The sequence below is a fragment of the Hemitrygon akajei genome, chromosome 1, assembly GCF_048418815.1.
Source record: "Hemitrygon akajei chromosome 1, sHemAka1.3, whole genome shotgun sequence".
NCBI lineage: Eukaryota > Metazoa > Chordata > Chondrichthyes > Myliobatiformes > Dasyatidae > Hemitrygon > Hemitrygon akajei.
In genome coordinates this window covers 182143061-182166288 of record NC_133124.1, presented here as the reverse complement: position 1 = coordinate 182166288, position 23228 = coordinate 182143061, and the positions used below count along the sequence as shown (strand labels likewise).

The 23228-nt window shown below is 48.1% G+C and overlaps 1 protein-coding gene across 2 annotated transcripts in view; it reads left to right on the top strand.

Annotated features, from left to right (window-relative positions):
- Positions 1-3693: 3693 nt before the first annotated feature.
- lsr (lipolysis stimulated lipoprotein receptor) overlaps positions 3694-23228 on the top strand; it is a 57328-nt gene continuing 37793 nt past the window's right edge. Inside the window, exon 1 of one of the 2 annotated variants that reach the window (XM_073055846.1) lies at positions 3694-3947. In XM_073055846.1, the coding sequence (XP_072911947.1) occupies positions 3905-3947 (43 nt within the window). In that variant the 5' untranslated portion in view covers positions 3694-3904. The remainder of the gene's footprint in view (positions 3948-23228) is intronic. The other variant, XM_073055852.1, reaches the window with a different exon arrangement.

Sequence of the window (23228 nt, the reverse complement as noted above, 5' to 3'; positions counted from 1 at the left end):
TCCAGTACAGCCTCTCCTCTCATTGGACCATCTAAATATTGATTTAAGAAACCCTCCTGTGTACACTTACCAAATTCTGCCTCATCTAAACCCCTTGTACTAAGAAGGTCCCAGTTTATCTTAGGGAAGTTGAAATCCCTCATGGCAACAACCCTATTATTTTCACACAATTTCCTTAATCTGTTTACATCTCTGTTCCTCAATATCTGAATGGCTGTTGGGGGAGTCTGTAATATTCTTGAGTTCTACCCAACCCTTCATTATGTCTCCCCTGAGAGCAGCTGTGATATAGTCCCTGATTAGCAGTGCAACTCTTCCCCCCCCCCCCCCCATTTACCTCCTTTTCTAAAACATTGAAAACCTGGTACATTAATTAGCCATTCCTGCTCCTCTCTCAACCAAGTCCCTAAAATGGCCACAACATCGTAGTTCCATGTACTGATTCACGCTCAAAGTTCATCACCTTCACCAATAATACTCCTAGCATTAAGATATGCACCCTTCAAATTATCCAACCCATATTGCCTGTTACTTTGATTTTGCTTTCAATATTTTCCCTTACATCTACCTTCCTGCCTGATCCTTCAGTTCCTGACCTGGTCTCCGGTTCCCAGTCTCCTGCAAAGGCCTTCCGAGTAGCATTAGTAAACCTCCTGGCCAGGATATTGGTTCCCCTCCAGTTTAGGTGCAGCCTGTCCCTCCTGTACAGGTCACCCTTCCCCAGAAGAGGTTCAAATGATCCAATAACTTGAAACCCAGTGCCCTGCACCATCTGCTCAGCCACTCATTCATCTGTGCTATCACCCCATTCCTACCTGTATTAGCCTGTGACACCTGGAGTGATCACTACCATGCAGGTCCATCTCTTCAGCCTCTTTTTTAACTCTCTATAGTCACTGGCACACTCCGACAATGGGTGCTCCATTTGACTCTGCATTCCTTGCATTTGCTGCTAACTTTACACCTCAGATGGCAACATTTACCATCCAATAAAAGACTGGATTTACCTGAAGCAGACCCTTTTATATTCTCACTCTGACATTTGATAGGCCTCTGACACCAAAACTAACTGTGATGCAGCCTGTCAGAATGCTCTCCATGATACATCGTGAGGAGACTGAGGTCCTTTAACATCTGCCGGACGATGCTGAGGATGTTCTACGAGTCTGTGGTGGCCAGTGTTATCATGTTTGCTGTTGTGTGCTGGGGCAGCAGGCTGAGGGTAGCAGACACCAACAGAATCAACAAACTTATTCGTAAGGCCAGCGATGTTGTGGGGGTGGAACTGGACTCTCTGACGGTGGTGTCTGAAAAGAGGATGCTGTCCAAGTTGCATGTCATCTTGGACAATGACTCCCATCCACTCCATAATGTACTGGTTAGGCACAGGAGTACAATCAGCCAGAGACTCATTCCACCGAGATGCAACACTGAGCGTCATAGGAAGTCATTCCTGCCTGTGGCCATCAAACTTTACAACTCCTCCCTCGGAGTGACAGACACCCTGAGCCAAGAGGCTGGTCCTGGATTTATTTCCACTTGGAATAATTTACTTATTATTATTTAATTATTTCTGGTTTTATATTGCTATATTGTCTACACTATTCTTGGTTGGTGAAACTGTAACGAAACCCAATTTCCCTTGGGATCAATAAAGTATGTCTGTCTGTCTGTCTATAGAAGAATTTGAGTGTATTTGTTGACATATCAAATCTTTTCAAACTCCTAATGAAGTACAGCTGCTGAAATGCACTGAATAAAGGTGTGGACTGTTTTCTGAAAGAGGAGTGAATTCAGAAATCAGAGGTGCACAGGGACTTTGGAATCCTTGTGCAAGGTTCCCTAAGGGTTAACTTGCAGGTTAAGTTGGTGGTGAGGAAGGCAAATGCAACGTTTGCATTTATTTCAAGAGGACTAGACTATAAAAGCAACAATTTAATGCTAAGGCATTCGTCAGACCACATGGAATATCATGAATAGTTTTGGCCCTATACTTAAAAAAAGGGTCAGCATTGGAAAGGGTGCAGAGGAGGTTCATGAGAATTGTCTCAGGAATGAAAGGGTTAACGTATGAGACCCATTTGATGGCTCTGGGCCTGTACTCCCTGGAGTTTAGAAAAATATGGAGAGATCTCATTGAAACCTATCAAATATTGAAAAGCCTCCAGAGAGTGGACATGGAGAGGATGTTTTCAATAGTGGGAAGTGCAGGACCAGAGGGCACAGCCTCAGAATAGGATATCTCTTTAGAATAGAGATGAGGAAAAGGTGTTTTTAGCCAGAGGATGGTGATATTGTGAAATTCACGGTCACAGCCAATAGTGGAGGCCACGTCATTGGGTATACTTAAAGCGGAAGTTGATAGGTTCTTGATTAGTAAGGGTGTCAAACGTTACAGGGAGAAGGCAAGAGAATGGGGTTAAGAAGGATAATAGATCGGTCATGGTGGAATGTTGGAGCAGAATTGGGACATACCTAAAGACCCACGCTCAACATTTTCGGAACAGTTTCTGGACGATCTGAACGATCCGTGAACACAGCCCCACTATTCCTCTTTGGCATAGTTTCAATGGAAGGCTTAATGCCTTGCTCTGTACGGCTGCCCCAAAACAACACATTTCACAACAGGTCCTGATGAAGGGTCTCGGACTGATACGCCAACCGTTTATTCTTTTCCATTGACGCTGCCTGGCCTGCTGAGTTCCTCCAGCATTTTGTTTCTGTCTCGCTCTGGATAGCCAGTATCTGCAGAAGCTCAAGTTTCTGTTTTCATGACATACATAACATCAGTGATAATAAACCTGATTCTGGTTCTGAAACAAAGCTACAAAGGAGCACAAAAATGAATTATAGGGAAAGGTTGAATAGGTTAGGAGTTTATTCCCTGGAGCGCAGGAGAATGAAGGGAGAGTAGATTGAAGTATACACAATTATGAGGGGTATAAATAGGGTAAATGCAAGCAAGTTTCTTACACTGTGGTTGGGTGAGACTAGAACTAGAGGTTATGGGTTAAGGCTGAAAGTTGAAATGTTTAAGGGGAACATCTTTATTCGGAGGCTGGTGGAGGTGGATGTGAGTTCAATTTGAACATTTAAGGGAAATTTGGTTATGTACGTGGATGGGAGGGCTACGGTCCAGGGGTTGGGCAAATTAATAGTTCGGCATGGATTAGATGGGCCGAAGGGCCCGTTTCTGTGCTGTTGTGTTCTATGACTATGACTCTAAATGAGATAGTTACAAATCGGTAGTAGGTGAGATTGCACGGGTTTAGTGAGCTGAACGGTCCTCTTCCCCTCCCCCTTGCTTTTCCCAGTTTTAGTCACCGGGAAGGGATCAGAAATCAGTGGGTCAACTGCCTCGAAGGACTTTGAGCGGCCTGTTTAATGTTTAACGGAAGCGGGAGATTGGAGGGGCAGGAAGTTGGGTTGAGAGAGGCGTGTATTGTTCAACTGGAAAATGCAAACACATACGTACAAATAAACCTGCCGGGCCTTTGGGAGAAACTACCAGCGTGAAAGGAGGCGGGGAGAAAGAGAGAGAGAGGTTTCGTTAGTGACAAAGGTTGCAAAACAGTTCCGAGCGCCAGGTTCCCCGTCCCAGCCCCGGGATTGTTCCATCGCACCGAGCAAGGGGTGCTCGGAAAGTTGAGGGCGTATCAACAGTCGGATGTGGGGAAGCGGAGGGGAGCTGATGAGGGGTTGAGGAAGAGGGGAAGAGGACAGTAAGAGTGGGGCGTGAGGGCTGGAGAAAAAGAGGGGCTGGGACCTAACTCCGGAGGCAGGTGCACGCCCCTCTCTCCCTACCTGGGCTGGGTGGCCGGAGCCAGGTGCGGGATCCAGGTGACTGTGGGTTTCGTTCTCGGCTCGGAGAGGCACCCACACACCGAGAGACCGGCAGACGGAGATGGGACTGCGGCTGGTGGCAGCCGCTCTTCTCGGGCTGGCAGGTAGGTGGGAGCTTGGAAGAAGGCTGTAGGCACCACCACACCAAAGGGACACGAGAAGTCAGAGCAGCAGGAAAGCGGCGTTCCTCGCAGGAACTGAGGGTGGGGGGAGGGGAAGAAGAAAGAGAGGAAGGTAGAGGGGAAGGAAAGAGAAGGGGGAATGGGGGGTGAGAGGGAGGGAAGGAGGGGAAGGGAGAAATAGGAGAGGGAGGGAGAGATGAAACGGGAAAGCAGGATGAGGGAGGGAAGAAGGGGGGAGATGGGAAGTGGGTCGAGGAAAGGGGAGGGGAAGAGGGAAAGGGAAGGTTAGAGGGGTGTGGGTGAAGGAGGGGGTGACAAGGGGAAGGATGGAATGAGGATTAAGGGGTACTCGAGAGAGGGAAGGGGGAGTGTGGGAAATGGAGGGAAAGGACAGGAGGAGTGGTGGGAGAGAGGACAGAGGTAGAGGGTGCAGGAGAATGGGGAGAGGGTACAAGACGAAGAGATTGAAAGTGGGACAAGAAGTGGGGGACAGAAAGAGAGAGTGGGATGGGAGTTGGGGGAGAGTGAGAGGGACGAGGTGTGGGGGGAGAGAGTGAGAGGGACGAGACGTGGGGGAGAGTGAGAGAGGGACGAGACGTGGGGGAGAGAGTGAGAGAGGGTCGAGGTGTGGGGGAGAGTGGGAGAGGGACGAGGTGTCAGAGGGAGTGAGAGTGGGACAAGGGGTGTGGGGGAGAGAGAGAGGTTCGAGGTGTGGGCGAGAGTGAGAGAGGGACGAGACGTGGGGGAGAGAGTGAGAGAGGGACGAGACGTGGGGGAGAGAGGGACGAGACGTGTGGGGAGAGAGTGAGAGAGGGACGAGGTGTGGGGAGAGAGTGAGAGAGGGACGGGACATGGGGGGAGAGAGTGAGAGGGACGGGACATGGGGGGAGAGAGTGAGAGGGACGGGACGTGGGGGAGAGAGTGAGAGGGACGAGACGTGGGGGAGAGAGTGAGAGAGGGACGAGACGTGGGGGAGAGAGTGAGAGAGGGACGAGACGTGGGGAGAGAGAGAGAGGGACGAGACGTGGGGGGAGAGAGTGAGAGAGGGACGGGACGTGGGGGGAGAGAGTGAGAGAGGGACGGGACGTGGGGGGAGAGAGTGAGAGGGATGGGACGTGGGGGGAGAGAGTGAGAGAGGGACGGGACGTGGGGGGAGAGAGTGAGAGGGACGAGACGTGGGGGGAGAGAGTGAGAGAGGGACGAGGTGTGGGGAGAGAGTGAGAGAGGGACGAGACGTGGGGGAGAGAGTGAGAGAGGGACGAGTCGTGGGGAGAGAGAGAGAGGGACGAGACGTGGGGAGAGAGAGAGAGGGACGAGACGTGGGGGGAGAGAGTGAGAGAGGGACGGGACGTGGGGGGAGAGAGTGAGAGAGGGACGGGACGTGGGGGGAGAGAGTGAGAGGGACGAGACGTGGGGGGAGAGAGTGAGAGAGGGACGAGGTGTGGGGAGAGAGTGAGAGAGGGACGAGGTGTGGGGAGAGAGTGAGAGAGGGACGAGACGTGGGGGAGAGAGGGACGAGACGTGGGGGAGAGAGGGACGAGACGTGGGGGAGAGAGGGACGAGGTGTGGGGAGAGAGTGAGAGAGGGACGAGGTGTGGGGAGAGAGTGAGAGAGGGACGAGGTGTGGGGGGAGAGAGTGAGAGGGACGAGACGTGGGGAGAGAGTGAGAGAGGGACGGGACATGGGGGGAGAGAGTGAGAGAGGGACGGGACGTGGGGGGAGAGAGTGAGAGAGGGACGGGACGTGGGGGGAGAGAGTGAGAGGGACGAGACGTGGGGGGAGAGAGTGAGAGAGGGACGAGGTGGGGGGAGAGAGTGAGAGAGGGACGAGGTGTGGGGAGAGAGTGAGAGAGGGACGAGACGTGGGGGAGAGAGGGACGAGACGTGGGGGAGAGAGGGACGAGACGTGGGGGAGAGAGGGACGAGGTGTGGGGAGAGAGTGAGAGAGGGACGAGGTGTGGGGAGAGAGTGAGAGAGGGACGAGGTGTGGGGGGAGAGAGTGAGAGGGACGAGACGTGTGGGGAGGGAGTGAGAGAGGGACGAGACGTGGGGAGAGAGTGAGAGAGGGACGGGACATGGGGGGAGAGAGTGAGAGAGGGACGGGACGTGGGGGAAGAGAGTGAGAGGGACGAGACGTGGAGGGAGAGAGTGAGAGAGGGACGAGATGTGGGGGAGATAGTGAGAGAGGGAAGAGGTGTGGGGAGAGAGTAAGAGAGGGACGAGACGTGGGGGGCGGGAGTAGGAGAGGGACGAGGTGTGGGACAAGGGGTGTGGGGGTGAGAGAGTGGGACAAGAGGTGTTGGAGGGAGAGAGTGGGATGATATATGTGGGACTTGGGGGCAAGTGGTGGTGAGGAGAGGGGGTTGTGGGAAAGTGGGGCAAGAAGGGAGAGAAGTGTCAGGATGTGGAGATTTGGGGAGGGAGAAAGGTGAAGAGGTGGGGAAGAGTAAGGTAGAGGGAGTAGTGATTGAGTGAGGCAGGCAAGGGATGAGTTTTTTGAGAGTGCAATGTGGGGTGTTGGGGTAAGGATGTGGGTGAGGGTCCTTACCTAAGGGAGGAGTTAACGGTGCAAGGGGGGGAGAACAAATTTCACTTCACATGCCAGTGATCAGAAACCTGACTCTGAAAGTGAAGGAGAGGCAAAGTTCTGGAGGGAGTGCATGACAGAAAAGGATGGAGGGAGGAGCCAGTGGGTGAGGGTAGGATAAGTAGAATGAGAGAATTTGAAGGGAGAGTGTCAGGGGAGATTGCAGAGGTCGAGGGCAGGAGGGGTGGCCTCTACAGATTCCTTTCTCATAATTTGTACCTCGATCAGTGTACGTGAGTGGTCAGTGTTCTGGCTTCTGTTTAATGTGCAGTTGTCCGGTGAATGATCTAAACAAAAAGATTAGGGTGTGCAGAGCTGTCTGGTCCTGGCTGAGCTTGCAGCTCTCATCGAACAGCAGAGGCTGTAATTTGGAAAATTACTGCAAAGGTATTTGACTATGTAAGAGATGCATTATTATGCAGCTCTGCTGACCCCATCTGAAATACTGGGTACAGTTTTGCTCTCGTACTTTACCTTGTTAATCATAGAATAGTATAGCGTGCGGACAGGCCCTTTGGCCCATCTAGTCCATGCTTGCCTGATCTTCTGCCTAGTCCCATTTACCTATGATCTCCAGTCCTAGTCCCACCCAACCTGAGGGGAAAGAGCCAGCATGCATTCACCCTACCACTATGCCTCATGATTTTGTGCAGCTCATTCTCCTGCGCTCCAGGGAATAAAATGCTAACTTACCCAACCTGAGTTCAGAGCCGTTCACCATAACCAGTTCCATGACCAAATGAATGGGGTTCTTTTATTTTAAACTGACTTCCTTAAGTACAAATAGAATTTTATAAAATGATGAGAGGCATAAGGTTTACCCCAAGGTCAAAATGTTTGATACCACAGGGCATGCATTTAAGGTGAGGAGGGAAAAGTTTAAAGGAGATGTGTGGGACTAGTTTTTCTTTTACACAGAGGGCTGCTGGAATCTGCTCCCAGGGTTGATGGAGATATGACAGAGGCATTTGAAGCTCTTAGTTAGTGTTGCGTCCTGTACAGTTCCTGGTCTGTGTTTCCTCTTTAACCTGTGTTGCAGTTCTGTGGGTCACCTGCAATTAACCTTCCATTGCCGGCACCTGCTGGGGGGCTATTTAAAAACAAGATATCCCCCCCCCCTCTTCCCCCCTCCCTCCCCCTCTCCCCCTCTGTTCTGCAGCCAGCACTACCACACCACACATCACTCTTTTTCCCTTTACCTCAACTTTAACAATAAAAAAACAACCTCTTGTTTGTAATTCCTGTTGTGGCCTGCCTCCTTTGTGTTACTTCCTGAGAGCCGAGGTTGTGACATAATGGGGACGCGTCCAATTTTTCTTTTATTTTGAAAGGATGTTGTGTTTGTCCCGAGATTTTTCTTGCGGTGTACAGGCCTTTTCGTTTGTTACGTCGTTTTGTGGTGAGCTGTTGCTTTGACATTTATTTCCCTTTTTGGTACAGCTGCTGCTGGTTGAATTGAATTGACTTTATTTCTTACCGTCCTTCACATACACACGGAGTAAAAATCTTTTAAGTTATGTGTCCGTCTAAATGTGCAACTTACAGTGATTTGTAATAAGTAGTATGTACAACAGAACAGGCAATATAGCTTAGAAATACAATTGTACCAGTGTGAATTATTCAGTCAGATGTCCTGGTGGAAGAAGCTGTCCCAGAGCCTGTTGTCCTGGCTTTTATGCTGTGGTGCTGCTAACCTGATGGTAACAGCTGGAACAGTTTGTGGTTGGGGTGACTCGGGTCCCCAATGATCCTTCAGCCTCTTTCTTTGCACCTGTCTCTGTAAATGTCCTGAATATGGGAGGTTCACATCCACAGATGCACTGGGCTGTCCGCACCACTCTCTGCAGAGTCCTGCGATTGAGGGAGGTACAGTTTCCATACCAGGCAGTGATGCAGCCAGTCAGGATGCTCTCAATTGAGCCCCTGCAGAAAGTCCTTGGGATTTGGGGACCCATACCAAACTTCTTCAACTGTCTGAGGTGAAAGAGGTGCTACTGTATTGTGCTTTTTTTCACCACACAACCGATATGTCCAGACCACGTGAGATCCTCGGTGATGTGTATGCCGAGGAACTTAAAGCAGTTCACCCTCTCAACCCCAGATCCATTGATGTCCATAGGGTTAGCCTGTCTCCATTCCTCCTGTAGTCCACAACCAGCTCCTTTGTTTTTGCGACATTGATGGAGAAATTGCTTTCTTGACACCACTGTGTCAGTATGGTTGTTTACGCATTGTTATGCTAATTAATGCACGAGTACCCCAGTTAGCTGGGGGAGTGTTTCAGCTGGACTGATAAATCAGTTCTCCTATGGTTCATTCCTTTATTATTCTCCCCTTATAGTTTTTGAGTTTATTCTGGGTAGAGACTTGTTCTGTGGTGGGGGTGGGGTGGGGTGAGGTGAGGTGGGAGGGAGCCTTTCTGTATTGCATGACCATTAGCCTGATGGCCTATGCTTCTGGAAGTTTTGCTTTTAAAGTTGCCTTTTGCCCAGTATACCTCAGAAGATGGGTCGGATAGAGCAAAGGCTACGGGTGGGGGGGTTTGCTCATTTGTACATTTATTTATATCTAATTGTGTAACATTTAGATTAGCACTCAATGGCCATACTCACTTCGCTCTTTGTGCACTGGCACGCTTGGCTAGTGTTGTTTTGTGTTAAACGTCCCATTTGTATGTTAGTGCTGACCCCTGTACTTGGTCAATACTTTAATGTAGTGTAGGATGTGGCATCTCTTGGAGAGTTTATTAAAGAACCTTCTGTACAGCTTCTTGAGCCATTTACAAAAGATCAACTTTTGCAGCTGGCATCTCATTACAAAATTGAGCTTTCTGGTAGTGGAAAATGGTCCTCAGGGAAGTGTCGATGGATGCTGGGGTTCTTGAGGTTAGTTCAATTCCCACCCGGTGCCCAAACCTACTCCTTTATCGGAAGCTGCCATTGAGTTGAGGCCAAAGGAGATGGCACTGCAAGAGAATCAGTTATAGGAGAGGCACAAGGAACGATGGTTAAGGGAACACCAACTGCATTCAGAACGTGAGTGTTTCCTTAAGGAGTTAAGAGTTTAAGAAGGCGCACGAGTCTGATCCTTCTCTACTTGATGTAGGTAGCCATATTAAGTTAGTTCCACCATTTGGAGGGAAGGATGTCGAGATAAACTTCTCTCATTTTGAATGGGCGGCTCCAACTTCAAATTGCCCTGAACATGTCTGGACTCTGTTTTTGTGCAGTGTTTTGAAAAGTAAGGCTTGGGAAGACTGCTCTGCTCTAAGCATTGAAAAGAGCTTAGATTATGATGAGGTCAAGGCGGCTAGGTTGAAATCTTACGAGTTGGTTCCTGAGGCTTATCGCCAGCGCTGTGGGAGTTATTGTAACCTTGACCAGCAAGTGTTATGGTCAGTTTGTCAGCGGGAAAAAGGGACTGTTCGACCAATGATGTTTAGCTCAACAAGCAGAAACTAAAGAACAATTTAGTCAGCTTGAGGAATTTAAGAGCTATCTGCCTGATGTCTGTTTACTAATGAGCAAAAGGCATTAATCTGTGAGATCGCTGTCATATTGGCAGATGAGGTTGTCTGAACCCACAAGCAGCAAGTCAAGTCTACAGGTAAAGGCTTATCTGTGAAACCGCTACCCCCCTGCCTCACCCTCAGCTAAGATTTTACATCTGAGAATGCTACAGCTGACCCTGTGTGTTTCCTCCCTAAGAAGCCCAGTCAACCAATGGCTAAATGTTCAGTTCTTAATAAGAAGCAGAAATCGGTGAAGCCAGTGTTGGAGTGTGCGACCTACTCCTGGGCCCTGTGGTGCAGGAGGGCTCAGATGAGTTTGGACTGACTTTCCCAGACACCTTTCCCGTTTGTGTTGCTGCTCCTGTAATGTCTGAGAATGATCAAAGCGAGTGCCGGAGGTCTGATATTGCCCTTTGTGACACTTTTATGGCCAAAGGTGATGTAGATCTAGCAGGGTTTGACCGTGTTTCCCTCTCGTGAACAGCTAGTGCTTGTACAGGAAAGCGACCCTCCTGTCTCCTCTGTTTAAAGAGTTGGTCTCAGCGGAAACAATTGCAGAGGCCTCCTGAGGCTATTTCATTAGCAGTGGAGTGTTAGGGAGAAAGGGGACTCCTCCATGAATCTCCATTCAGCGTGACTGGAGTAGTGTTTATCAAATTGTTCCCGATGTTTACCGGCCTGACGTAATGCCTTCGGATCATGGCTGTGCCTTGCTGGTCATTTAGGCACTAGGAAAGCTCTTGATTATGTGCTTAGGCATTTCCTCTGGCCTGCATCGAGGCCTGATGTGGCCCAGTACTGTAGGTCATGCCTGGTGTGTCAGGTTACTGAAAGCCTAATCAAAAGATCTCTGTTGTTCCCCTATACCCTATCCCTGCCACTGGGGAGCCTTCTGAAGGAATCTTAGTTGGTCCTCTTCCCCATGTCAGTTTATGTGTGCAGCTACTCGATTTCCTGAAGCTGTCCCGTTGTGTAAAATTCAACTTCCACCACTTCCAAAACTCTGACTGAATTTTTCACAGTATTTGGCTTACGGAAGGTTGTCCAGTCTGACCAAGGGTCAACATTTGCATCTCGCCTCCTCTCCCAAGTGCTAATGCAGTTATCCATCCAGCATTGTACCTCGTCTGCTTACTATTCAGAATCTCAGGGGGCGCTTGAAAGATTTAATTAAAGCATCAAGTCAATGTTGCGTGCCTACTGAGGGGGATTTTGGGGTGATGACATTCCCCTTCTTCTGATGGGGGTGACTCAGGAATCCCTCTGTTTCCGTCCAGCTGTGGCCACACTTTGAGAGGGCCTTTGAAACTACTGAAAGAGAAATGGCTGGCAGACAAACCTTCTCCTACTGACCTGTCGGATTATGGTATCTTTCACTTTAGGCTTAATAGGACATGTGAGCTGGCTAGAGAAAGCTTGAAGGCAGCTCAGGAAAAGATGAAAACTTGGTACGCTAGGAAGGCTAAACACAGGTTTTTCTCCGGGGGGCCTAGTGCTTGTCCTACCGCCACGGCCCGTCTTTACCTTCCAGGCTCAGTATAGTGGGCCGTATGCGATCGGTTGCAGAGTTGCTCCACTGACTGCTCGGTAAAGGCTCCACATGAAACTTTTGAAACCTTACAATGACCGGAAACACACAGTGTCCTCAAGGTTAAACCTGTGGCTGTGCTGAGGTCTCCACCGGCAGGTGGTGAGGGAAATGTTGGTGCTATTTCTAAAGACGTAGGTTGCCAAATTCTAAAATCCTGGCTGAAATGGACCTTCCTGAGTGCTTTGATATTGTTCAGGTAATCACTCAGAATTCGGCTCTCTTCTCTGGTAGTCCATCTTGTACTAATGCATTTCAGCATCACGTTGATGTGGGGTAATGCTGCCCCTATCAATCAACATCCATACGAGGTAAATAGACCCTGTTAAGTGTCAGCATTGGCATAAGGAAGTAAATTACATGTTGGAGTATGGTGTAGCTGAACCCAGCTCAAGTTCCTGGAGTTCCCCTTGTCCTTCGGTTGCTAAATCAGATGGTTCAGTACGTTTTTGCACAGACTTTCACAAGCATGAGGAATGCGGTGGAGTTTATCCCTGCAGGGGTATGGCCTGAAACTTTGTCACATCTGGGGAAGGGACAGGGCGCTAGCAGATGCCCCTTCAAGGGTGTAAGTGTACCTGGCGTCTGCTCACGCCGTATATCCGTATCGAACATTCTGTAAGCTTTATTGGGGCAGCTTTAGGTTGCCTCAGAGCCCGGCCTGTGTTTCCTCTGCAGTTCCCTGGGGCACCTGCATTTACACTTTCGTTGCTGGCTCTGGCTGGGGACGGCTTAAAAAGAAGCCACTCCCAAGCCCACACTTTCTCCCTTCCTCATTCTGCAGTCAGCACACCCACACCACATGTCACCCTTTTTCCCTTTACCTTAGTTTTAACTTAATAAATATCTTTTCTTTGTAATTCCTGTTGTGGCCTGACTCCTTGTTGTTACTTCCTGAGAGCCGAGGTTCTAACAGGCAGGCACATGGATGTGCAGGCAATGGAGGAATGTCAACATTGTGCAGGCAGAAGGAATCCGTTTAGTTAGGTGTTTAATTTTCCCACACATCTCCCATGACTTACTGACTCTCATACATAACGCTTGCCTTTATTTGTCAAGGCGTTGAATGCACGAGTCGGGAAGTTATGTGTAGCTGTAGGTGACTTTCATCAGGCTGTGTGGACCATTGTTCTGGTCGTCCCATTACAGGAAGGGTGTGGGAGCTTTGGAGAAGGTGCACAGATTTTAGCAGGATGCCACCTAAGTGGAGGTTTGAATTGAATTGACTTTATTTCTTACCATCCTTCACATACACACGGAGTAAAAATCTTTAAGTTATGTGTCCGTCTAAATGTGCAATGTGCAACTTACAGTGATTTGTAATAAGTAGTATGTACAACAGAACAGGCAATATAGCTTAGAAATACAATTGTACCAGTGTGAATTATTAGTCAGATGGCCTGGTGGAAGAAGCTGTCCCAGAGCCTGTTGTCCTGGCTTTTATGCTGCGGTACCGTTCCCTGGACGGCAGCAGCTGGAGCAGTTTGTGGTTGGGGTGACTTTGTTCATAAAGCTGTGATATGACTTCCAAACTCTTATACTCGCTGCCTTGACTATTAGAGGACATGAGCTTCCAGGAGAGGTTGGACACACATGGGGTGTCTTCCTTGGAGTGACAGAGACTGAGGGGAGGCCCGGTTAGGTCGCATCTGGAGTATTGCAGCCTTCTATGTGCTGGGCCAATGGGGCCAGTTTAAATGGCTCTGTTAGAGGAGTCAAACTATGCTACCATGCTGCCCCACGGTAGATAGATACTTTATTGATCCCAAAGGAAATTCCAGTGTCACAGAAGCATTACAAGTGGATGCTTGTGGAACAAAGTTCCCTACGGAAAATATTGGCAATCCGGACAATGTTTCTCACCCTCTGGATGCTGCCTTGGCTGAACAGAGGAGCACGTTTAGTAATAGACTAAGACAACTGCGCTGCTTCAAAGAGTGTTTTCTGAGGTCATTCTTACCCTCAGCCATTAGGCTCTATAATGAGTCAACCTATAGTTGGGGAAGTGATGACCCCCCCCCCCCCACCTTCCTGTTATACTGATTGTGGTAACTTATTTTTTATTCTTTCTGCTTCTCTTCTAATATTTATGTCTCTACACTTGTAATGCTACTGTGACACTGTCATTTCCTTTGGGATCAATCAAGTGTCTATCTATCTTGGGCTGGCACGATAGCGTAGTGGTCAGCACAACGCTTTCCAGCACAGTTGGCCTGGGTTCAATTCCTGACGCTGGCTGTAAGGAGTTTGTACGTTCTCCTTGGGTTTCCTCCCACAGTCCAAAGACGTATCAATTGGTAGGTTAATTGGTCACTGTAAGTTGTCCTGTGATTGGGCTAAGGTGAAATTGGTGGGTTGCCATGCGAGATGGCTCAAAGGATCAGAAGGGCTGTATCTCAATAAATAAATATATCTACCTATTCAGATCTGGTCGCCCCGTTACAGGAACGATGTGCAGGCTTTGGAGAGGGTGCAGAAGCGGTTCACCAGGATGTTGCCTGCATTAGAGGGTTTGTGTTACAAGGAGAGACTGGACAAACTTGTTTTTTTTCTCTCTGGAGCAGCGGAGGCTGAGGGGGAGACATGAATGTGCTGGGAAAGGAGGGATATGGACCCATTGTATAGGTGGAAGGGATTAGTTTTTTAAACAGGTGTGGGGAGAGGTGGATGGGGCAATGGAGGAAGCAGACGCAGTCAAGGATTGTTTAAGGCTTTTAGATGGCACGTGAATTGGCAGGGATTGGCGGGATGTGAATCAGAAGAGATTTAGTTTAACTTGGTATCGTGCCCAGCCTGTTCCTGTGCTGTTCCTCTGCACAAAGTCGATTTTTGTCTGGAAATGGAAGGTACACAAATATTTCTTGATATGGTAATCATGCCTTCACAGTATTATAACAAACAACTTCAAAAACACACGGGACATAAGAAAGTGAACAGAGAGAGTGGAAACTAGGCTTGTCTATTGGAACATGCTTATTAAATCTTCTGAATTTAATAATAAAATGGGAGTTTACTTGTATGTACAGGTGTCTGTACCCTGAAATGCCTCAAGTGGGAAAGTCTGACAGGCTGGGCTTTGATGTGTGCAGTTTAGGAGAGTGAGAGGGGACTGAATGGTATTGGTTTATACTGTCACATGTACTGAGATACAGTGAAATGCTTATCTTCCATACTGTTCATAAAGATCAGATCATTACTGCGCTGAGGAAGAACAAGTAAAACAATAACAGAATAAAGTGCAACTGCTTCAGAGAAACTGCAGTGCAGGTGGACAATAATGTGCAAGATCATGATGAGGTAGGTTATAAGGTCAAGGGGGTCCATTCAGGAGTCCGATAACAGTGAGGCAGAGGCTGTCCTTGAGCCTGGTGGTACATGCTTTCAGGCTTTTGTGTCTTCTGCCCCATGGGAAAGGGTGAGAAGAGAGAATGTGGTGGGTGGGATCTTTGATTATGCTGGCTGCTTTACTGTGGCAGTGGGAAGTGTTGACAGAGTCCATGGAAGGGGGCCTGGGTTCCATGATGCACTGAGCTGTGTCCACAACTCTCTGCAGTTTCCCCAGATCACGGGCAGAGCAGGTGCCGTACATACCAAGTCACCATGCATCAGACAGGATGTTTTCTATGGTGCATGAATAAAATCTGGTGAGGGTCAAATTTCTTTAGCCTCCTGAGGAGCACCGAGCCTGTCCTATATGTCCATGTTTGGCCAACCTCCTCCACTTCCTTTGGCAGCTTGTTCCAAACACCCAGCACCCTCTGCATGGAAATTAAAGCCCCTCCAATCCCTTGTATATCTCTCCCCTCTCGCCTTAAACCTGCGCCCTCTCGTTCCTGATTCTCCAATCCCAGGGAAACAGGTTGTTCTGGTTCTCCCTATCTCTGCCCTTCATGATTTTAAACACCTAGATCTAGGTGTTCTTGTACATCAGTCAATGAAAGCAAGCATGCAGGTACAGCAGGTAGTGAAGAAAGCTAATGGCATGCTGGCCTTTATAACAAGAGGAATTGAGTATAGGGGTAAAGAGGTCCTTCTGCAGTTGTACAGGGCCCTGGTGAGACCCCACCTGGAGTATTGTGTGCAGTTTTGGTCTCCAAATTTGAGGAAGGACATTCTTGCTATTGAGGGAGTGCAGCGTAGGTTCACAAGGTTAATTCCCGGAATGGCGGGACTGTCATATGTTGAAAGATTGGAACGACTGGGCTTGTATACACTGGAATTTAGAAGGATGAGAGGGGATCTGATTGAAACATATAAGATTATTAAGGGATTGCACACACTGGAGGCAGGAAGCATGTTCCCGCTGATGGGTGAGTCCAGAACTAGCGGCCACAGTTTAAGAATAAGAGGTAGGCCATTTAGAACAGAGATGCGGAAAAACTTTTTCACCCAGAGAGTGGTGGATATGTGGAATGCTCTGCCCCAGAAGGCAGTGGAGGCTAAGTCTCTGGATGCATCCAAGAGAGAGTTAGATAGAGCTCTTATAGATAGTGGAGTCAAGGGATATGGGGAGAAGGCAGGAACGGGGTACTGATTGTGTATGATCAGCCATGATCAAAGTGAATGGCGGTGCTGGCTAGAAGAGCCGAATGGCCTACTCCTGCACCTACTGTCTATTGTCTTGTGCATTCTGAGGAATAATATCTTCTTCTCCCAGAGAGTTGTGGGGGTCTGGAATGCACTGCCTTGGAAGGCAGTGGAGGCCAATTCTCTGGATGCTTTCAAGAAGGAGCTAGATAGGTATCTTATGGATAGGGGAATCAAGGGATATGGGGACAAGGCAGAAACCAGGTATTGATAGTAGATGATCAGCCATGATCTCAAAATGGCGGTGCAGGCTCGAAGGGCCGAATGGTCTACTTCTGCACCTATTGTCTATAATATCGCAGCCTGCCCATCTCTCCCTGTAACTCCTGGTATCTTCCTCATAAGTCTTTCTTGCACCTTTTCCACATTAATAACGTCCTTCCTGTAACAGGGTGAGCAGGACTCTACACATTACTGCCAAGCAAGGAGCATCGAATGGAAAGTTTAGTGGCTGTAAAGGTATCATATCTCTGGAGTTTTATTGTTGTACATTGACTTCTAAAATGGAAAGATTTTAGCTGGATGTTCGGCCACATAGAGAGTATATTGTACATTTATGGTTGATCCCATTACAGGAAGGGTGTGGAGGCTTTGGGGGGGGTGCAGAATAGGATTAAGGGGCATGAGCTACAAGGAGAGGGTGGACAAACTTAGGTTGTTTTCTCTGGATGCTGAGGGGAGACATGGTAGAAGTTTGTGAAATTATCAGTTATGGTTAAGAAGGCATATGGCATGCTTAGGCCATTGAGTACAAGAGAAAGGAAGTCACACTGCAGCTGTGTGAAACTTTGGTCAGGCTGCACTTGGAGGATTGAATGCAGTTCTGGTTGCCCCATTACAGGAAGGGTTGGAGGCTTCGGAGAGGGCGCAGAAGTTGTTTGCTGGGCATTTGATAGTAGAGATTGGGCAAATTTCGGTTGTTTTCTCTGGAGCAGCGGTGGCTCGGGAGAATTAATAGAAGATTATGAGAGGAATTGATAGAATAACACACACAAAATGCTGGGAAATCTCAGCAAGTCAGGCAGCATCTATGGTAAAATATAAACAGCTGATGTGTAGCTCAGGTCAGCATGAATGAGCTGGTCTGAATGGCCTGTTTCCCTGTTGTCTTAGTTGATGATACCACGGATCCATAATGATTGCAATGTTTAAGAGGCATTCAGACACAGGCAGGATCAGAAGGTTTATCTGCAGGCAAATGGGATTAGTTGGAGGCACAAGGGACTATAGATCCCAGAATCTGGAACAGCAGACAATCTGCTGGAGGGGCTCAGAGCAGCATCTGTTTTGGAGGGGGGGGGGGATGGTGGTTAGAGCGAGGAATTGTCAGCACTTCAGCTCGAGACCTGATGGACGCTTGGTCCTGATGCGGCGACTCAACCTGCAGCGTCGACGATTCCATCCCTCCCACAGATACTGCTCGACCCACTGCGACCCTCTAGCTGTTGGAACTGGCAAGACTGTGGCCAGCACTGACACGGTGGGCTGAAGGTCCTGTTTCTGTGCTGTTGTTTGAGTCTTGGTCTCCCTACTCAAGAAAGAATGTATGGAGAGAAAGCAGGTACAGGGTTCTGAGTTGGATGATCAGCCATGATCATACTGAATGGCAGTGCAGGCTCGAAGGGCCAAATGGCCTACTCCTGCACCTATTTTCTATGTTTCTAATGTACCTGTCTTCTTGCTGACGTGCCGTGCTTGTGTTTTGGTTTTCTGCGACACACCACAGGAAACTGTTTGCTCCTCCTGCTGGAGCTTTTCTTTTTCTGACACTTCCCTGGGTGGTAACGATGCCAGGAATGTCCTTGCCTGGTCTTGTGACTCTGTCGGGCAAGTTTCAGCATTCTGAGTCACTATTTTTAAGACTGTCTGCAATCCACACTTGCTCCACCCTGCTAACTTGACTCTGACGTGGGAAGTTCCAAATGGGAGGGTTGGATTAACATCAGAAAATTGCACGGAGAGTCCCCTCCGCATAAGAGAGAGTGTGATTGCCCTGGAGAGAGATCAAAGGATGTCTACCAACTTAGAACTTGCCCTTCTAATTAACTAATTAAACTACTAATTAAAAGCCAAATTAAATTAACCCCTTCTGCTGCACAATGTCCCTATTCAGAATCAGGTGCAATATGACTGGCGGATGTAGTGAAATTTGTTGTAGTAGTGAAAACTGTAAATTGCAATAAACAGAAGCAGTGTGTGTGATATATATTATACACATGCACATATTTGCACTCCTTATTTTACTTCTACATATATAAATAAACATGAGAAAAAGATAGTGGGGTAGTGTTCATGGGTTCATTGTCCATTCAGAAATCTGGTGGCAGAGGGGAAGAAGCTGTTCCTGAAATGTTGAGTGTGTGTGTCTTCAGGCTCCTGTACCACCACCTTGATGATAGCAATGAGAAGAGGGCCTGCTGGGGGTCTTTAATGATGGATGCTGCTCTCTTGAGGCATCGCCTTTTGAAGGTTTCCTTGATGCCTGGGAGGCTGCGTGCCTGTGATGGAGCTGGCTGAGTTTACAACGTCCTGCCGCTTTTCCCCCCAATCCTGTGTGGTGGCCTCTCCATACCGGGCGGCGACAAGTTAGCATGCTCGTGCCTTCTTTGTAATTGCGTCAGCGTAGATCTTCAGAGACGTTGCCCCCCCCGGGAACCTGAAACTGCTCACTGCTGATCCCTCAGTGAGGACTGTGTGGTCCCTCGACTTCTCCTTCTTGAAGTCCACAGTCAGTTCCTTGGTCGCAGCCGTTGAGTGCAAGTTTGTTGTTGCAACACCACAGCCAGCTGATCTATCTTGCACCTGTACGTCTTCTCATCAGCGTCTGAAATTCTGCCATAAATGGTTGTGTCGTTGGCACAATAATAAATGGCGTTTGAGCTGTGCCCAGCCACAGAATCATGGGTGTAGAGTGGGCTAATCACACAACCTTGAGGAGCGGCATGTGCAAAATGCTGAAGGAACTCTGAAATGTTATCAATAAACAGCAGTCTGACATAAGTACAGGTTTCCCCCGCTCTCCGAAGGTAGAGCGTTCCTATGAAAGTGTTTGTAAGCCGAAATATCACAAAGCGAAGAAGCAATTACCATTTATTAATATGGGAAAAATTTGTGAGCGTTCCCAGACCCAAAAAACAGCCTACAAAATCATGCCAAAATTAAACCTGAAATAACAGTAATGATATGATAAATACACAGCCTCTATGAAGTAAAAATACTTCTCTGTAATGTCTAGCGTAGCAAATATCTCACTACTTAACGCTACTAGCATAGCGGAAGCAGTCTCATACCAAATAACAAATCATACCAAATACCACATAAAAATACACAGTCTGTATAAAGTAGAAATAATGTATGTACTGTAGAGTGTAGTTTTACTTACCGGAGTTGGGAAGACAGCAAGCACACTGATGATGGTGTGTTAGGCTGAGTCGTTGGAGGGTGGGTGCACAGAACACAATGGGAAGTGTTTTTTTTATCAACGCCTTTAAGTGGCCTCGGATTTTCTGAATGGTACACTAGTACAGGCCTAAGGACAGCATCACCAGTGGCATTAATCATAGGCATTAGGGTGAACCTGTCCTTCGATGCCTTGTGTCCCTTAGCCTGCTTTACTTCTATCGAAATAAATGTCTTGCTTGGAACTTTTCGGCAGCTTCAGTATCAGCCGAAGCACTCTCTCCAGTAAACGTTATACTACAAAGCTGCCCTCGCCTCAGAAACCGATCAAACCACCCATGACTACCTTTAAATTCCACTTTCGCAACGCTTTCATCACCATCGTCCAGTGCTTTCTGTTTCAGCTTATTAAAAAGACTGACTGATTTCTCCTTAAGTATAAGATAACGGACACCACGCTTTGTACACCCATCAATCCACACAAGCAATAGACTTTCCATTTTATCCATTATTGGATGCTGACTAAGAGAGACCACTTTGCTACGAGCAGAACCAACAGTAACATGGGCAGCTTTCAAGAGTCTTTTTCCCTGTGTACACATAGTGCAAATGGTTCAATGCGCGGACAATGTCCTTACTTTGTTCACCACGATCGAAACGTTGAATTATGTCTAGTTTTACGCTAAGTGTAACACCCTTACGAGCTCTCTTAGGCTTTTCCGATACCTTAGAACTCACCTTGCTAACGGATGCACAAGATTAATCGACATAAAGCACAGATGCTCACAGACACGTGTTTAAGCAATGCCGGCTAGAATGCAGTTCCGGGGGAGAAGCTGCCTTCTTTCGCGAGTTGCCTTTTTTTCTGTTACACCTTCTGTTAGCGAAAACAGGTAACTAATGTAGTTCTTTTGTAGCAGTGAGGTGTCGTAAAGCGAACGTTCGAAAACCAGGGGCCACCTGTGCTACTATTGTCCAAGTGATCCAAGGCCAAGCGGAGAGCCAGTGAGATTGCACCCTCTGTGGACCTATTGTGGCGACAGGCATGCTGCAGTGGGTCCAGGTCCTTGCGTAGGCAGGAGGTGATTCTAGCCGTGTCCAACCTCTCAAAGCACCTGCATCACAGTAGATGTGAGTGTCACTGGACAATAGTTGTTGAGGTACCTCATCTGCTCTTGAGAATGGGGAGAATTCGTCCACTATCTGCAAATCCTTTTGCCAAAGAGTTTCTTAAACATCTCTTTCATATCTACCTTCAACACCACCCCTGGCAGTGCATTCCAGGCACTCCGTATAAATATAAAAAAACTTACCCCTCACATCTCCTTTGATTACCCCTTCTCTCCACATTAAATGCATCCCCTCTGGTATTAGACAATTTGACTCTGAGGGTGGGGAAAGATACCGACTGTCTATCTTTCCCTCACACACCTCTCATAAGATCCTATCAGACTCCCTCAGCCTCCACCACTCCAGAGAAAACAACCCATTTGTCCTGACGAAGGGTCTCGGCCCGAAACGTTGACAGCGCTTCTCTCTATAGATGCTGCCTGGCCTGCTGCGTTCCACCAGCATTTTGTGTGTGTCATTTGTCCTGGATATTGGCTGGATTGGAGGAATTCAGCTGTGGGCTGAAATTTGACAGGCTGTTTTCTCTGGAGAGAATGGGACTTGAGTGGTGACCTGCAGAGATGTACAAGATTATGAAAATCAAAGGTAGATAGAAACATTTTCCCCCTGTGGGCGAGGGCAGAAGTTTAAGGTGAAGGGAATTTTGAAAAGGGACCTGAGGGGTAAGTTTTCTTTTTATAGAGAGTGGCTGATGTCTGGAACATGCTGTCCGAGGAAGTGCTGGAGTATGGTGCTATCACTGTGTTTAGGTGACATTTTAGACGGTCACCAAGTCAAGTTTACTGTCAGATGTACAAGTCCATGTGTTTACAGGTGCAGTGGAAAATCTTACTTGCAACAGCATCAAAGACACAGCATTCACAGGGAAAACTTAAATTACATCCATTTTTGCAAGAAAACACAATATGAACAAAAAGCAATTTGTAGCGCAAAGTGGTTCTAGTGTCGATACACCGAATAGGGTTGTGCCAGTTGGTTCAAGAACTGAATGGCTGAAGGGAAACGGCTGTTACTGATGCGGGACTTCAGGCTTCTGTACCTCCTGCCCAATGGAAGCTGCAGGAAGATGGTGTGGTCCACATGGTGGAGATCTTTAATGATAGATGTTGCCTTCTTGAGCCAGCACCTCCTGTAGATAATACCGATGGTGGGGAGGAACGTGCCCGTGGTGTATTGGGATGAGTCCACTCCCCTCTGCAGCTTCTTATGTTTTTGAGTTGCTGTACCAGACCGTGATGGAACCAGTCAGGCAAGGAATAGAAGGATACAGCACTAATGCAAGATAATAGGATTAGTGCAGACTTGCAGAAGGTTAGCATGGAGATGATGGGCCAAAGGGCCTGTCTCGGAGCTGTATAACTCGTTGACTCTAACCTCCGAGTCTGTATTCGGGAGGACGAGAGACTGCATGTAGACACAGGGCATCGGTGTTCATTGTGTGTGGAGTGGGGTAAAGAAGTGGGGACTGTTAATACAACTCCTGTTTCTATACCCCCCCCCCCACTTTAAATGGTGGGGGTCTTAGTGATGCTTTGGGGAGAGCCGCAGCCTCACAAATCTGGTTCTGTGTGTGTGTATGTATGTAAGAGAGAGAGCTCTGAGAGGAGAGAGACTGACAGAAACAGAGATGGGGAGAGGGACTGGGTCAAATAGACTGTGTGTGAGAGGGGGTTAATGGAGAGAGTGGGGAAAAGAAGACAGAGGAAAAAGAGATGGAAAGGAGAGGGATTGCCAGAGGGAAGGTGAGCCTCTGTGTGTGAAAGAGAGGGATATGAAGACTAGAGCAAGACAGAGAGAGAGACAGTTGGGTGTGGGGGAAGAGAGACTGACAGAGACATGGGGAAAGAGATTAAGAGATTGGAGCAAAGAGACTCTGTGTGTGTGAGTCTATACATGCATACATAAGAGAGAAGTTTTTACAGTCTCCTGTAATCCTTCCTTGAGTGTTCCAGTTTCTTCCCAAAGGACACGTAGGGTTGGTGGGTTAATAGGCCAATATGGAATTGTTGCCCCTGTTGTGTTTGCGGGTGAGGGGGTCGAATCTGGGTGGAGCTGGTGGAAAGGTGAGGAGAATGAATCGGGACTGATGCGGGACAGGTATTGGTGTTGGGCTGGAATTGAGAAGTTGAGGGGCCTGTCTCCACATTGCACCTTTCGGAGACAGGACTGGTGAGACCGGTTCAGACGTGAGTCACAGTGCCCTGATGTTCTGGTTGGCACACTCAGCACGTTGTGTTCAGACCGATGGGATTTCCCAGCCCCTCAGGTAGTAATCTCATCCAAGTTAGGGTTTTTAAAGATGTTATGATGTGGTGTTACTGTAAAATTCCCCTGATACAGTAAGTATTGGTTACCGTGAGTTTCACGATGACCCTTGACCCCTGATGAGTTTCAGGGAGGGAGGAGAACGTGGCCCCAGTGAGTTTCGGTGGAGGGTGAGGGAATGCCTGTCCCTGGTGCA